Consider the following 17,701-nt stretch of genomic DNA (forward strand, 5'->3'; position numbering starts at 1 on the left):
GTGGGAAGGTTTATTGCAAACAGTAACTGGAGATTCCACACATTTTGGTAAATCTACAACTACGGATCAGTAGCATAGTGGCTTGGGGTAGCTATTGCAACAGAGTCACTCTTCACAACAAGTGGTTTTCAGACTGTCACCAACTGTAACCCAGACCCTTGACAGAAGGTAGTTTATTCTGCACTGGTTTGAAGACTAGGCAATAACATCCTATTGGAATTTAACAGCAGCCACTAGCCATAGAACAATATGCATAGCCACATTATCATTAAGTTCACAGTTACAATGGTACAAGTGTTATGGTAGTTATCTAGCATAATACCATTACGAGAGGAAGACTGACTGCCATATTATTGGTGCTATATCATGTATAAGATTGTTATGAAACTTTTTAATGCCAACTAAAGCCATAAGAGTCATGGTAGGTGTTGTTAAGTAGAATCACAACAATTAATAGCTACCAGGGAACACTGAAATACTATGGTTTGTTTCTAATTAATATATATTAACTTGGATAAGAAAATACTGTAAAAGAGGGCTTATTTATAAAGTGACATGTAATAAATTATACTGTTAGAATTCTGCCTGTGGGAACATGGATACAAGAAGGAACAAATATAATAAACAGTAGAAACATAGCAGCCTTAGATCTAGAATTCTGTTGGGCAATGTATTCTGCACAGAAAGTGACTCGGAATACGTCGCAACATCAACATTATGTCTCTCTCTTGCTGTCCCGCTCTCTCATCACATGCATTGATTGCTCTCTTGTAATAACTTAATAACATTTGAGTCTTCTCCACTTAGAGGGTCAGTTCTGCTTCCAAGGCACCCTTGAAAAATTTATTCAGTAAAAAGCAACAAACGGTGGTAAAGAAAAGAAAGATTGAGGTATAACATCATGTTAATGACTACGTCATTAAAGGGAGAGTATAAGCTTGGGTTGTACAAGAGTGATGAAGGTAACTGAAGAAGCCCTTTACAGAGAACTCATCATCATATTCACATGCAGAAACTTCGGGGAAACCACTTAACCCTTAAAAACTGGAGATTCACATGGAAAATTAAGTTCTGCTCCACCAAAATATTTGTCCAATGCACCATCTTGTCGTACAGCAAAGGTGTTTCACTTATAGCACGAGACATGTTTTGTTAGTGTCACCCACAGTTAACACTAAGATGATAAGAACAATGACATCAGATGCGCACTAACATAGATGTAAACACTAAGTGTTTACCTACACTCAAAAAATACACAGGAGACAGAATGGGAGTTGGCTGTCACATTATGTCATGTACTTTCGTGTATTACTGTGCCTCTCCCAAACACACATTACTCTGAGGAGTGTGAATGCCCTAACCTGAAACAAACTGAACAGTGTAGTTTCAAGAAGTATAAGTAGCAACAGAAGAAACTAAGTTAGTTCTCTCTCCTAAGTATTTGTGAAATAATACTCAATATACTATCTTTGTCAAAAGCAACAACAATGTAATACTTTGATCAGAATATGTATTTTATGGATTTACAGCATGCTGGATTAATTGAGGGTTGGCAACTTGTGTTAACTGCCTCAATATACAAACAGCCAAAGTTGTAAGATCCTCTTTTTATTTAATTTACGAGTAGTTTTGGTTACCTTTTCAAATCAACTGGACAGACGAAACAGTATTTTTATCACTGTTGTGACCAACTCCACAATGTCGCTGAAGTATGTGGGACCTGTGCCAAACAGGAGTAACGGGGGATATTTAACATATACAGAGAATGGCAGCATGAATCACAAGAGTTTTCTTTGATCCATGGGAGACTATCATATAAATCTGAAGAAACTGAATTGGCAGATGGTTGAAGATAAACATAAACTATGCTGATAAAGCCTACGTATAATGCTTCCAGAACTGGTTTGAAATGATGACTAGGAATGTACTGTATTATCATTGCCACAGATACTACTACAACGCCGCACCAACACAAAGTTGGCAGCCCATTGTCTGCCAAGCACAGCGCACTCTAACAGGCTGTGCACCTCGATGGAACTGTAGTGTGCCTCGTTCGCTTCTTAGCTAGATTTCAACATAGGCAGGTGCACTTTCAGAATCGGCCCTCAGACAATTCTGTAATGTTTGCATTGATTCTCTGAGGAGGGCCCATCAGGCTTAGTCCCTGAGAATATGTTGTATTAGTTCATGGTGTTCCATGTTACGAGATTGTCAGTTCATAGCCGCAGCTGCAGTCCTATAAAAACTACTGAAGGTAAGTATTTTCATTGTACTATGGGTTTCTTGAATAATAATCCTTCTCTCTAACAGTGTGCCATACCGCATATCATTGCAACCTGGACTCCTTCAGCTCCTATTAACTCAGCCTCCTACTTATTTGCATTTAGTAACGAGCTGAAAACACCCGTGCGTTTTGTGCCTCTAAACAGTGAGACACAATATATACCACAACCCCTTATGTTTTGCTCACATATGGATCGTGAGGGAACAATTAGATTAATTACAGCCAACACAGCAGCTTTTAAACAATCATTTTTCCTGTGATCCACAGATGAATGGAATGGGAAGAAACCCTAATAACTGGTTCACTGGGATATACCCTCTGCCATGCACTTCACAGTGGTTTGCAGAGTATAGATGTAAATATAGACACAAATTCTGCTGGAGAATTACACTGACATGAAGTATCTTCCATTTAGTTATGCTATAAATCACCCACACTTACCAACAGCTACATCATCTGTGCAAAATAATGTCTAAAGACATAATTTAGTTGCCTAGTGTTCTAGCCTATCGCCACAGAATTGTATTTCTCTATCTTTAAGGGTAAAAAAGAGGTGATGTCTCTAGTAACAAATGAAAGACAAGTTGCAAGTAGTTATATTTTTAATCTTGTAATATTCAAAATAGTCACGAAACTCAAATATCTGCAAATAATTTTGTAAAAGGATGGCAGTGGAATGAGTATATGACCATAACAGCCAGTAAAAAAATTGGATGTGCCTCTGTTTTTGCATGTTTCACAATTATTTGTGCAATTTCTGTTTGCCATTTTGTTCTGCTGTCTTGCTAACTTTTTTCAGCTTCCTCAAAATTTATCATCAAGCCACCATTTGATTGCCATATTCATATAACTATATAGGTATACATTTTCTCTCCACATGTCCAATCAACAATGAGACACTGTACATAGGTCTTTAAAAATCATTTCTGACAAATATTTAAGCAACAAAGACATGTTATTTATAAAACATTTATTGGCAAATACTTCACTTTCTCAGGAATGAAATCGATGGCAATGACAGTATGTTCACATTTCCATAAAAAAACACAATTATTATATTATTGGAAATGCAGTAACATATAAATATACTAAAACAATTATTTCCCAATAACAGTTTTAAATGCTGAACATAACAGTCAAGGTTTTCTTTCAGGAAACTAACAATGACACAGATAGGAATTTCAAAAGACTTTAAGAAATATATTGGGATGGTATGCAGCAGTATACAAAGATATACATATATATATATTTATATATTAGCCCAAAGTTGCTTTTAATTTTACATATTTATACAATTCATTACATATCTTTGCTAATAGAGAGCAAACAATAATTTATTGTACTAAAATCTATATATTATGTTCAAATTGTTACAGTATATCCTGCAGTTTATTGTACTCAGTCCAGTCTCAGAAATGTGGTATGGGAGCCATCTGTGACAGGCTGCCCCCCCACTGAGTCCATTCTCCTATGAATGAGGCTCATCGTGGTAGCCAGCTGCTGACAACACAGCAGGCTATGTTCAGACAGTCTCATGCAAACGATTCCTTCCCTGAGCTGTCGTTAGGCTTTTTAAGTGAAGCCACCTCCAATGATCTGATGAGAGAGTGAAGAACATCACATTTTAAATATTTATTTGGATTTTGTATATACTGTTAAAATACCTGACATATACTAACACTGATTTCATCAATAATGAATTTAAGTTTCCAAAGCAAAAACCATTATTCATTATTACATGACTGACTGTTCAATAAAGCTGACAGATGATTAACAAATATTTATCCATTACAAAATGTCCAGTCTTTATCACAATCAACAACAAACAACTTTACACTTCTTATCAGAATTTGCAGTCTGTTTTATACAGCAGTGTATGCTTACAGAATGTTCTTTTCCATTAAATGCGAGGATTAATTCTATCCTGCACATTATTTCCTCCTACTACTGCCCACAAATAACAATCAAACAAACAAGGTAACTTTTTATGGAAAAGGTGGTTATGAGAAAACATTTCAATTTGAAAAATTAAGAATTATTTGGAACTTTTCACAACATATAACTAATGATGTATTTCTTTCACTTTCAATACATTTTGCGATGTATACCTTTTGGTACAACTTAAAAATGGAAAAATAAAACAATGGAAAATTCAGGATAGAATGTAACAATATTATGAAATGGATAGTTGCTACTAACAATATGTGGGGGGGGGTCCATTTTTGAGAGAGGCTTTGTTGGTCAAAAGCTCGCTTTCTGACAGTCTTTTTGTCGTGCCTATCTGCGACTCAGCATCTCTGCTACATGCTGAGTAGCAACTATCTTTTTTAAAATATTGTTAAGAACAGAAAAGTGTCAGGCTACAACAGAACTGTTCTGCTGAAAAAAATTAATGAGATGTACACTTGGAAGGACTGTTTTAATGTGGTTTCTTAAATGTGAAGACATAGTTTCGATTCAGCATTGACTGAAGTCAAATACACTTGCCACAATGCTGCTGTCTCAACAAACAAATGACAACACATACATGGTGTTTCAAAAAGGACTTAACAACTTTGAAAATTCATATAAATTAATTCATAGTACCTACAGAGGTGGTTGTAGTGTCAATTTGTAGGGAAATACATCAAGTTTTGTCTCGCCTAGTTCACTAGTGCGGAATCACATGGTACGGAGCACTAGCAGCAGTTGCATTAAAGATGGCTGGCTTCACTGGACCCAAGGACCCAAGCGTCCTAGGTGTGTGTGTGTGTGTGTGTGTGTGTGTGTGTGTGTGTGTGTGTGTGTGTGTGTGTGTGTGTGTGTGTGTGTGTGTGTGCGCGCGCGCGCGCGAGCGTGCGTTTGAAGAATCGGAGTCAGTGACAACAGTTCAGACCAATTTCCACACAAAGTGCACTAAAGATCCTAACAGTAGGCCTACAATATATGAGTGGCATAAATATTTTGCAGAAACAGGGTGCTCAGTAAGAGATGGGAAATCACCAGATCATCCAAGCATATCTGACGACATTGTTGAAGGAGTGAGACAATGGTTTGTCAACAGCCCTACGAAATCAACCCATCATGCATCTCACAAACTGCAAATCCCACATATGACTGTTTGGCAGGTGTTGAAAAACTGTTTGCATTTGAAACAGTGCTGATTTATGATCATACAAGCAATACAAGACAATGATAAAATTGCTCGCAAGAACTTCTGTGCAGGTATGTTAAATTGATTACATGACAAACATTTCCTGGACAAAATTATCTTTTCTGATGAGTTGACTTTTCACTTTCGTCGCAAGGTTAATACACACAACTGTAGGATTTGAGGCAATGAAAATCCACATCAAATGTTGCAAGTTGTTTGTGATAGCCCTTAACTGAACATTTTTTGTGCATTCAAAAAGAACAAAGTTAACATCCCCTTTTTTTCTGTGAAGAACCAGCAACGGAATAGTGTACCTGGATATGTTACAATAGCTTTTGATACCATGGATAAATGAGGATGACCACGAACGAAATGTTTATTTCATGTAAGATGATGCACCACCCCACTAACTGGCTGACGTCCAGAGTTTTCTCAGCGACCACTTTCCATATCAATGGACTGGCTGAGATGCACCAATTGCATGGTCCCCATGTTCTCCACACCTGTCAATACTCAATTTTTTAAATGGGGATTCATCAAGGATATCGTGTTTGTACCTCATATGCCAGCTTCTCTACCTGAACTTAGAGCAAGAATTTACACTGCCACTGAGCAAGATACACCTGCAGTGCTACAGTGAGTCTGGGAAGAAATGACTTCCAATGGGATGTGTGCAGGATAACCAATGGAAGCCACATACAACATCTTATATTTATTAGTTTAAGGTAAAATAGCTTTATGTGTTTCCATACTAAACAACACTAAACCCAGCTCTGTATATTCTTTCAATAAATTTATATGAATTTTTGATGTTGTAAAGTCCTTTTTGAATCACCCTGTATTTTAATAAAGTTTAATGCTATCTAACAATAATTAGTTAGATCAAATTAGTGACAATCATTGTAATGACACCGGTGTGTCAGTACTGCTACATATTTCATGAGGAGGATGATTACTGTCACAGCAATGAAATTGATACTTTCAACATGCTTGACATTTCTCATCTTTGTCTGTTCCAAGTTTTTGACATGCACTATGATAGTCTCACGTGAAGTGCAATGAAATGACTGTATGGCACTACCAATCTGGACAGCCCATTTGGAGTTGTTCAACTGCCTAGAGAATGTCTTTTTGTTCGACACCACTTTGGTGACTTACATGTAGTTGAAGATGAGATGAAATAATTAGAACAACCCAAACACCCAAACCCTGAGCCAGAAACTGAATCCGGGAACCCAAGATCTAGAGTAAATATTGTAAATAAATACTGCAGACCATGTGCATAACTCGTGGTCTTGTGATTAGTGCTGTTGCCTCTAGATCTTGGGTTCCCGGATTCAGTTTCTGGCTCAGGGTTTGGGTGTTTGGGTTGTTCTAATTATTTCATCTCATCTTCAACTACATGTAAGTCACCAAAGTGGTGTCGAACAAAAAGACATTCTCTAGGCAGTTGAACAACTCCAAATGGGCTGTCCAGATTGGTAGTGCCATACAGTCATTTCATTGCACTTCACGTGAGACTATCATAGTGCATGTCAAAAACTTGGAACAGACAAAGATGAGAAATGTCAAGCATGTTGAAAGTATCAATTTCATTGCTGTGACAGTAATCATCCTCCTCATGAAATATGTAGCAGTACTGACACACCGGTGTCATTACAATGATTGTCACTAATTTGATCTAACTAATTATTGTTAGATAGCATTAAACTTTATTAAAATACAGGGTGATTCAAAAAGGACTTTACAACATCAAAAATTCATATAAATTTATTGAAAGAATATACAGAGCTGGGTTTAGTGTTGTTTAGTATGGAAACACATAAAGCTATTTTACCTTAAACTAATAAATATAAGATGTTGTATGTGGCTTCCATTGGTTATCCTGCACACATCCCATTGGAAGTCATTTCTTCCCAGACTCACTGTAGCACTGCAGGTGTATCTTGCTCAGTGGCAGTGTAAATTCTTGCTCTAAGTTCAGGTAGAGAAGCTGGCATATGAGGTACAAACACGATATCCTTGATGAATCCCCATTTAAAAAATTCAGTATTTATTTACAATATTTACACTACATACATTTGTGTAAATGTCATTTCCATAGGACAGACAAATAAAGACATATTCAGCTGTGATGTGTTTGTAGGTCCCCAGAATAAATGCCTCAAGTAGATTATTCACTGTGGGTTAATTGTGCTTTGGGATATGTCAACAGACCGAAAGTCTATTTCATTTTTTATAAGAGACCTTTGCCAGATATGATAATTTGTTGATTTTATACGTAACTATGATTGGTAGTGAGAGTGTGCCAACAGACATGATATAGAAAGAGTCCATCAGTAGTGCTGCTATTGAGCTGATAAACACAGTCACAGCCAAGCAATAAACAAGCGTGAATCCTGAGACTTGTACAGCAAACAAACATCACGTATTTACTGCAGTAGCAGTCAACCACACAAAGGGTTCAGCATACTTCGAAAACCGTGGAAATCCTCTGCAATCAAAGGGTTATAAAAAGAATGGATACTGAGCTGAATGGAGGATGTGTATACCAACACTGTTGGTGTAATTTACATGTGACCAAAACATTAAGTCTCCATGAACCCAGAAGGTCCTATCCAGGGAACACATCACCACAAAGTTTCAGTGTTATCACTGCTGTTAGTGAATGGTGTGACAATAGGGTAGCACTTGAGCTCTTCCTCAATCTATGCAGCCTCTCATTAAAATGATGACTAGAACACATAATGAAGTCAGTTATTCTCCAGCCAGTGTGTCTTTGCAACTAGCAATTACTAGCAACTATCAGTTGTTGGTCTCTTCTATTTTAATATAACTTCCAAATTTTTCTGCCTCATTCATACTATACAGTTTATACATACATTTAATATGTAATTCCTGCCAGTGTTCCAGTTTAGATAGTTTCCACTTTTGAGTGTGACTCACAAATAGAACTGCAATAACGTTAACTTGACACTAGAGTTTCAACAAGAAAATAAAGGGCTACAGAAGCAATCAAATTATCAGTAATCAGTAATTCTCACATAAATTCTAAAACAGACAGTATTCCACATTCTATTGAATTAACAAATGTTTTTTCTTTCTTTTACCTTGAAGTAATATCCAATTCCAGTGACGCTCGAGTTGTACGAGGGCTGGAATTGACGTGGACTTTATGGTTTGTGAGGTACACACTCATGGAATCTTCTGAAACATCACTGTCTTGAGCACTGTAAGAATAATGGTAACATAGATTTAGAAAAGTACAGTTTTACCTGGCAAAGGAAATACTATGAAATGAAAACAAGAATTACGTGCAAGCATATGCTGCAGCCACAGTTGTCATCACTGATAAAGCTTTTCAGATATGTGACTAACAGAATCGCTATATAGTACTTACCTTCTGGAGGTGAAATTGTAAATACACCAGAAAGAAAAGTGTAGCAGTACAAAAATTAAATTATTTAAAATTTTTTAGGTCATCCCTCAGAAAATGTTATTGAATCTCTATATTGAGCAAGCAGTAAAGGAAACCATTTGGATAAGAATTAAAGCTCAGTGAACAGAAATAAAACCTTGAGGTTTGCCAACGACATTGTAATTCTGTCAGAGACAGCAAAGGGCTTGGAAGAGCAGTTGAATGAAATTGTCTTGATAGGAGGATATAAGGTGAAAATTAAAAAAGCAAAATAAGCATAACGGAATGTAGCCAAATTGAATCAGGTGATGGTATGGAAATTAGATTAGGAAACAAGACACTTAAAGTTGTAGATGAGTTTTGCTATTCGGGCAGCAAAATAAATGATGGGTAAAGTAGAGGGGATATAAAATGTAGACTGGCAATGGCAAAAAAAGCATTATGAAGGAAGATAACTTTGTTAGCATAGAATATACATTTCAGTGTTAAGAAGGCTTTTTTGAAAGTATTTGTCTGGAGTGTAACCATGCATGGAAGAAAAAAATGGCCTACAAACAGTTTAGACAAAAAGAGAGTAGAAGTTTTCAAAATGTGGTGCTACAGAAAAATGCTGAAAATTAGGGGGTGCTCACATAACTGATTAGGAGGTACCACAGAGAATTGGGGAGACAAGAAATTTTGTGGCACAGTGTGACCAGTTCATAGGACATATGGAGGAACATCGAGGGGTCACGAATTCAATATCAGAGGGAAGTGTGTGTGTGTGTTTGGGAGGGAGGGTTGTTGAAAAAATCATAGAGGGAGACCAAGAGATGAATACAATAAGCAGATTCAGAAGGATGTAGGTTGCAGTAGTTATTCGGAGATGAAGAAGCTCAACACAGGATACAGAGTGGAGAGCTGCATCAAACCAATCTTCAGACTGAAGGTCACAACATTTGCTGTACTTAATATTCCACATCATCAAATTTTATAGTTTACTCAGGAGAATTATACTTTTTCACACAATCACCACACTGTTCTATACATATAAATGTTTTGGCCACTACTGCAAGTAGATCAAAAGTTGGTCTACATAACTTGACAAGACAGCCACCTATAAAGAAGAAAAATGTTTAGTGTATCCGAAAATATAGATTTCACACAGGGATACTATCAGTTATGCAATAGCCAAAATGGCAATAAATTGATGAGAGAGATCAAACAATAAAAAAGTGTACTTCACTGCCTGATAAAAGTTTCATCATTTGACACAAGCAGACAATAGGTGGAAAGAAACATAAGATTGTTTGTGTAAGTTAATGAGTATGAGTAGGAGAAACAAACCCATAATATTCAGAGACAGTATTAGTAGTGTCCTGCTTGACACAGTCATATGTTTAAATATCTGGGTGTAATGTTGTGAAATGATATGAAATGGAACAAGCATGTCAATATTGTGGTAGATAAGTCTAATGGTCAACTTCGATTTATTGGGAGAATTTTAGGAAAGTGTAGTTCATCTGTAACATATAAGATGCTAGTGTGACCTATTCTTGAGTCCTGCTCAAGTGTTTGGGAAATGCACCAGGTCAGATTGAAAGAAGATATCAAAGGCATTCAGAGACGAGTTGCTAGATTTGTTACCAGTAGGTTTGATCAGCATTCAAGTGTTAGGGATATACTTCAGCAGCTGAAGTGAGAATCCTTGGAGGGATTCATTTTTAAGAACACTACTGAGAAAGTTTACAGAACTGGCATTTGAAGCTGACAGCAGAATGAACCTGCTACCACCAATGTAATTTTGCATAGGAACTACGAAGAAAAGATGCGAAAAATTAGGGCTCATACAAACAGTCATTTTTCCCTAGCTCTATCCATGAGTGGAACAGGAAAATAAACAACTAGTTGTGGTACAGGGTACTGCTACTCACTTAATGTCTTTAGTTAACTATCCATGTCTCTCTACGACACTGGTTTTATAATTGTTACCAGGATGTATTCACATTGTGCCATCTCCAACCCTTCCCCCTAGGACTCTCCTAACAATTCATTTCGCTATTAACCTTCTCCCCTCTACTGCCACAAACCTTTACTCTCCCCTCAGCATCTACATGCTCAGACAATCATTCTTAAATAGAAAGTATTCATGTGTGTATGCGCGCATGTGTGTGCATCCACGATTTCTTATTATAGTGTTTGAATGTATGAAATTGTGAATCTTCAGTTACTTCTCTGCCCGCCCTCCCCATTTTCTTTTCTCCAATTCAACTGTCTAAGTACCTATAAAACATCACTAAACATGCGTGTTGCAAATCTTCAAGAAACAGAAATACCCTCACCTGTCAGAATTTTCATCATCATTGCTGTCCTCTCCATCTTCAAGTTCTCCACGAATTGCTGACTGGAGATCCTCTATTCGAGTAAGTGCCAGTCGGAGATCCTGACGTGCAGCAGCTGCTTCTGCTTCAGAAGCCTCCAGCCGCTTTTCAAGGTCACGCTTACGTACGGCCCATTCGGATTCACGAGCTGCCGCCGCCGTTTGTTCCTCACGTAGTTCACGAACAGTACGCTGCAGCTTACGGGACGCATCTACTGCCGCCTGCTCCTTTGCACGTGCTGCCGCAGCCTCGTCCTGAAGTCTTTCAACTGCTTCCTTCAGTCGTGCTATTTGGACCTGAAAACAACAATAAAATCTTACATCTTTTCACTATTTTCCTTTTAGATCCTTTCTACTAAAAAAGAAGTTTGCAATTTGAAGCTTGAGACTCATTATTGACAATTTTGCCAGCAGAAACAAAGTCTCACTCATACATAATAAACAAAAGGTATCCTTTCTTAGCAAACTAATTTATAAAACTAAAGTTTCTGTGCATGCTTTTATTTGCTGTAGCTCTTTTCAGGTTCATTTGTGTTACTTTGATTACAGAATGCAAATGAGAGCCAATTAACAGTGAGCCATAATTCAAAGGAAGTCTCCATGATAGATTAATAAACACTATTTCATCTGACCATGATAATCAAGCTACATAAACTTTAAGCTCAGTGATCAGTGCTCACTATTATTATAAATTGCTAAAAAAAAGTTTTGTATTATCCTTATAATTTGCATAGTTTGTCACTCATTTAAAATGGATAATCTCTTTCACAATACTCTTCTTCCCATAGGAAGCTGTAACAGTCACACCCTTAAACATCCAGTCCTACTGTCAACATTTGGTCTACTCATTTGTCTTTCAAGGTGATGATACAGAAACATTACCATGACCACCTGAACACTACCTTCCAGGTGGCAGAAATCAAATGAGCTTGCAGTAGCTGCTAACAAGAACCCAAGTGAGCAGCACATCAAGTATATGGTGATTTGTTTCCATTACTCCTTCCACTATCTGTATTCTGTCCAGGGCTGTACTATTTAATGACATTGTTATCAGGTATGATATTTCTTCAGTGTTACTGCCCAAACCAACAGAAATGTTCATTTTGCTTTCATATTGTCACAAAAATATTTCAGTTTTAAAGTGAATGCCAATTGCAAAAGTAAGCACCATAATACAAATACATGGTGTAAATATTATAGTTTTACTATCCAAAACAAAAAAGGACTTCTGTTATTAATTTTCAGGACAGTGAGGGTGACATACACATGAAAAACGAGAATAAGCATTAAATTTTAGACTTCCAGAACTAAAAAAGTGTCTCCAGCCATGTTTACTGGAGTGACTTCTTAGCTCAATATTTGATGTCTCTTTCCTTTGTTCATGTTCATCAGTATGGCCATAGTTGACTGTGTCTCAGTAACCAATATGTAATTACTGATTTTTCCACCTTAAATAACATTATTTTGTGTTTTTGGCTATCATATTTTGTGCTCAAAGAGCGGGAGGCATCACAGAAAAAAGCATACCTCTAAGCGAGCACGTGTAGTTTGTTCCAACTCAAGTTTTGACTCCAGCTCCTTGGTGCGCATTTCAAGACGACGTTGTGTTAGGCTTGACGATGGATCACCCAGGGTCTCCATGCTCTCAAGACGAGTCGTCAGTTCTGCAAGCTGTTCACGAAGTGAAGCTCTTTCAGATTCCAGTTCTGAGACACGACCTGCCTGCTCCTGGAGTGCTAGCTGCTCTGCAGATAATTGCTGAACTGTCGAACGGTACTTCTTGAGGACCTGTGGATCAAAATATTTTCTTAATTAAATGTCTGATGTTTCATTAAATTTTTAAATTATTTATGCAGTAAATACTAACACATATTTCCATTTTTCAAAAAATTTAGGAGTGACACCTGTATCTGTTATGCAGCACGACATATATAAAGTAAGTATACCTTTTGCTTTAATGTCACCTTAGCAGTCAGATGTTTCCATCACTTTTTATATCCCTTACACACAATCATGTGCCCATTGTACACTACTGGCCATTAAAATTGCTACACCACAAAGATGAAGTGCTATAGACACAAAATTTAACCGATAGGAAGATGCTGTGATATGCAAATGATTAGCTTTTCACAGGATTGACACAAGGTTGGCGCCGATGGCGACACCTACGACTAGCTGACAGGAGGAAAGTTTCCAACCGATTTCTCATACAAAAACAGCAGGTGACCGGCATTGCCTGGTGAAACGTTGTTGTGATGCCTCATGTAAGAAGGAGAAATGCGTACCATCACGTTTCCGACTTTCATAAAGATCAGATTATAGCCTATCGCGATTGCGGTTTATCATATCGTGATGTTGCTGCTTGTGTTTGTCGAGACCAACGACTGTTAGCAGAATATGGAATCGGTGGGTTCAGGATGGTAACACGGAATGCCGTGCTCGATCCCAATGGCCTCGTATCAGTAGCAGTTGAGATGACAGGAATCTTATCCGCACGGCTGTAACGGATCGTGCAGCCACATCTCTATCCCCGAGTCAACAGATGGGGATGTTCGCAAGACAACAACCATCTGCACGAACAGTTCAATGATGTTTGCATCATCTTGGCTATAAGCTACTGAGACCATGGCTGCAGTTACCCTTGATGCCGCATCACAGACAAGAGCGCCTGCGTTGGTGTACTCAATGACGAACCTGGGTGCACGAATGGCAAAACGTCATTTTTTCGGATGAATCCAGGTTCTATTTACATCATCATGATGGTCGCATCCATGTTTGGCGACATCGCGGTGAACACACATAGGAAGTGTCTATTCGTCGTCGCCATAGTGGCGTATCACCCAACATGATAGTATGGCGTGCCATTGTTTACACATCTTGGTCACCTTTTGTTTGCATTGACGGCACTTTGAACAGTGGACATTAAATTCCAGATGTGTTACGGCCTGTGGCTCCACCCTTCATTTGATCCCTGCGAAACCCTACATTTCAGAAAGATAATGCACGACCACATTTTGCAGGTCCTATATGGGCCTTTCTGGATACAGAAAATGTTCCACTGCTGCCCTGGCCCACACATTCTCCAGATCTCTCACAAATTGAAAATGTCTGGTCAATGGTGGCTGAGCAACTGGCTCATCACAATACACCAGATACTACTCTTGATGAACTGTGGTATTGCGTTGAAGCTGCATGGGCAGCTGTACCTGTACACGCCATCCAAGCTCCGATGGTCACATGTCAGTTCTAGTACAATATATTCGTCCAATGAATACCTGTTTATCATCTGTATTTCTTCTTGGTGTAGCAATTTTAATGGTCAATACTGTATATCTGTCATAGCAATTTCTTCCTCATAATTATTATCAATCTATTATTATTATTATTGTTGTTGTTGTTGTTGTTGTTGTTCTTTTATTATTATTAATCAGAACATTTTGGATTAATTAACTAAGATGAAGGAAGGAATCTCTGAGGTGGTACACGATATATCAATCATATAGGCATATCTCCCTCCCTCTCTCTCTCTCTCTCTCTCTCTCTTTCATTCTTATTGGAGGTAAGTAATGTGGTGTAGCACATGTCCACTGATTTCCAACAGTGTTTTGAGCATGGCTAGAAAATCCTGAGTTCTGGAAGCACTGACTGGATGAAATATGGACAATTAGACTAAATGACCAGTGGACTATAGGTCCCAGTAATGAACAGTTCATGAGGAAAAACCAAGAAATATTGTAAAATTACTTAATGATCCATATGGATAATAAACACTTATTATCCGAGGTTACATATCCATAGTGAAAGAAAGATCACTGGGCAGGAATGTTATAAAACTTAATCAAAGTCATGTTAAGACAAATACATGCCTATGATTACTGGTTTAGAATTCATTGAGTGGCACTGTCCATGAGGTAAACTGGAAAAAGTATATTCCTCACAATATTCCTCACAAATGAAACAACTGCAGCAGTGATTACACATCAAAAACATACAAGCTATTGATATTTTCAGTTAAGAAGATTAAAACTTAGTTTTTAACTTTGAATGTTTGTTGTCTGTTGTCATTTTGCAGTAGTTATGACATCATTCACCTATGAGTGGAATCTGTAGTGTGATGTATCAGTTCGGTGCAGTGACATGTTGCACAAGCATTTTTCGAGTGACGAATTACGACTGCCACTATAAAAAGTTTATTTTTATAATGAATTAGATACACTACTGTTTGGATATAAATTTTATTGAAATCCATCATGAAATGGATGGACATTGCGTGTCTGTAAGGCTGGACGATGATAAACATTGTGCCATGCTCACAGTACCTGCTGATCTGGAAGTTTATTTTGTGTCATCGGCATCTGCCTTTGAGGTGTGGTCCGAGCAATAGAGCAAGAGCAGATGTGATAATGCCTACGCATCATGGGGACAAGAGCAAACTTCACTCAACTGGAGTATGTTAAATAAGGCAGTTCATTTGTGGACTTCGTCCTTATCAATTTAATTGTGATGTTTGGAATATTAAAACAACTTTACAATCACTGTACACAAGAGTACAATATACAATATGCTGATTATCAGGAGCATTGTATTTATTTTGTGAATTGGATGTTTGATCTGTACTCTTAACTTCCAACAGTAACTACAGCACTCTGAAAAAAATGTTCTGTAACGAGAGGTTGGGGAGTGTGCTTAAATAGTAAGATGAGCAAAATTGAATTATAGGAAGTCTTAGTTCCTGATCAGATTTTACTTTGCCACTTGAAATCATATTAAGAAACCAGTGGAACATTTCGTAAGACCTAGGTGCGACATCTACCCAAATCACACACCTAGTACTTCCTACTCCAATCCTGCCATAGACTAATGGTATCTCATCAGCAACAGGCCACCTGTGAAAGCAGTCATGCCACATATCAGCTCAGATGTAGTTTCTGCTCCGTATTCTATCTGTACGTACCACTAGTCAACTATCCACTCGAATGAATGGCCACAGCCCAACCATGTCCAAGACTATAGAGTTGACTATTCAGTGGCAGGACACACTGCTGAGCACAAACACTTTAACTCAATGGCTGCTTCACAACATGTTGCACCCGGGACATGTTGCACCCGGGACTCCCCCCCAACCCCCTCCCCTCCCCTTCCCAACCAGTTCTTCAGAACTACGTAGATGGGAGTTATACTTGCATAACATCCTTCATTTCTGTAATCCTCCTGACCTCCATTTCCACTATATCCCTACACCTACACTTTCATCCCAACAGTGCCCCCTTCCAATCAACTGCCTCACATCAGCATTATGGGCTGCTTGAACTTACCGGTTCCAAAGCCCGTGTTTCGCATACATATCCGATGCACCTGCTGCCTCTCCTTCCCATATTCCTAGCATGTACATCTGGTACCTCCCTCTGAACCATCAGCCATGCTTCGCCAGTTCCTATTATTATAACTAATCTCAAAAATGTATCAAATAAGCTATTTGCGACTATATAGCAATACTGAACTGTGTACATGTTTTGAATACCTTATGAAAGTAACAACAGAATGTAACATATTTCACAAATTAACACAAAAATGAGGGTATTTACCCTAGATGAGGGTGCTGGTTATGTGATCAGTGTCAGAAGTAAGTTGCTGCCATTATTAATAGCAAGTCTAGCATTTCTCACTGGCTTTCACTATCTCTTAAAAAAAATTATTTACTCATTAAAGTATTGCTATTTCGCCTGCATGGTGATTTGTAACTGGTTACATTGTTTATATCCCTCATGCAGCCATTTTCATAATGTAAAATGTGTATATTAAATGCCACAGTACCCCTTTCCTTTACCTCTCCTTACTGAAAACGCAAGACTATTCAGGTTCTACACTACTGTAAGACAATTTCAAAAAATATTTTCACTGTATATTTATTACAAGCTGTGATGCAAAAACAAGCTAATACTTGTGGCCCACAGGTACACGAGTCACCTAAGTCATATGTTATTGTTTCCGAGACAATAGCTGTAGCTTTTCCTTACCTCTGCCAGCTCTTCTTCATTCTCTTCCAACTGTGTCCTCAGCTCTGAACGTTCCCTTGCAACAGCTGCCGCTCTATCCTCTGCCTCAGAGCGAGACCTCTGTGCTTCCTCGAGCATAGCCTGAACCTCGCTCAGCTCCAGCTCAGCTGTCTGACGCGCCTTCACTGCTGCCGCTCGGGCCACCTCCAGATCTTCCAACTAGTTGCAAAATACAAAGAAAAAGAGGAAATTTACAATATTGAATGGATACTATGGAAGGTAGCTCTCCCGTGAAAATACCAGACCTGTCAGCTTAGCAATTTTTTTTTCACAATTTCCTGAAAATTATATTGGCAACATTCTGCAAGCATTAACTGAATGAAATGTGCTGATACTTCTTCATGCCCATTGTCATCAACATTCTTTATATAGATATTGGTCTAGGGCAGGATCTCATGAATACAAGTGAAAGGGATTAGATATTATACAGAATGTTTTACTATTATATGAA

General features: G+C 38.0%; 1 protein-coding gene across 2 annotated transcripts in view; it reads right to left on the reverse strand.

Annotated features, from left to right (window-relative positions):
* Nucleotides 1–3,239: 3,239 nt before the first annotated feature.
* The window catches only part of LOC126284715 (unconventional myosin-XVIIIa), a 1,203,577-nt gene continuing 1,189,115 nt past the window's right edge, over nt 3,240–17,701 (reverse strand). For both annotated transcript variants that reach the window (XM_049983847.1, XM_049983846.1), the window contains 5 exons: nt 17,212–17,409; nt 12,722–12,982; nt 11,157–11,491; nt 8,528–8,647; nt 3,240–3,880 (listed from right to left, as the gene is read on the reverse strand). In XM_049983847.1, coding sequence (XP_049839804.1) covers nt 3,817–3,880; nt 8,528–8,647; nt 11,157–11,491; nt 12,722–12,982; nt 17,212–17,409 — 978 coding nt within the window. In that variant the 3' untranslated portion in view covers nt 3,240–3,816. The remainder of the gene's footprint in view (nt 3,881–8,527; nt 8,648–11,156; nt 11,492–12,721; nt 12,983–17,211; nt 17,410–17,701) is intronic.

The sequence above is a fragment of the Schistocerca gregaria genome, chromosome 8 (genome assembly GCF_023897955.1).
Source record: "Schistocerca gregaria isolate iqSchGreg1 chromosome 8, iqSchGreg1.2, whole genome shotgun sequence".
Lineage (NCBI taxonomy): Eukaryota > Metazoa > Arthropoda > Insecta > Orthoptera > Acrididae > Schistocerca > Schistocerca gregaria.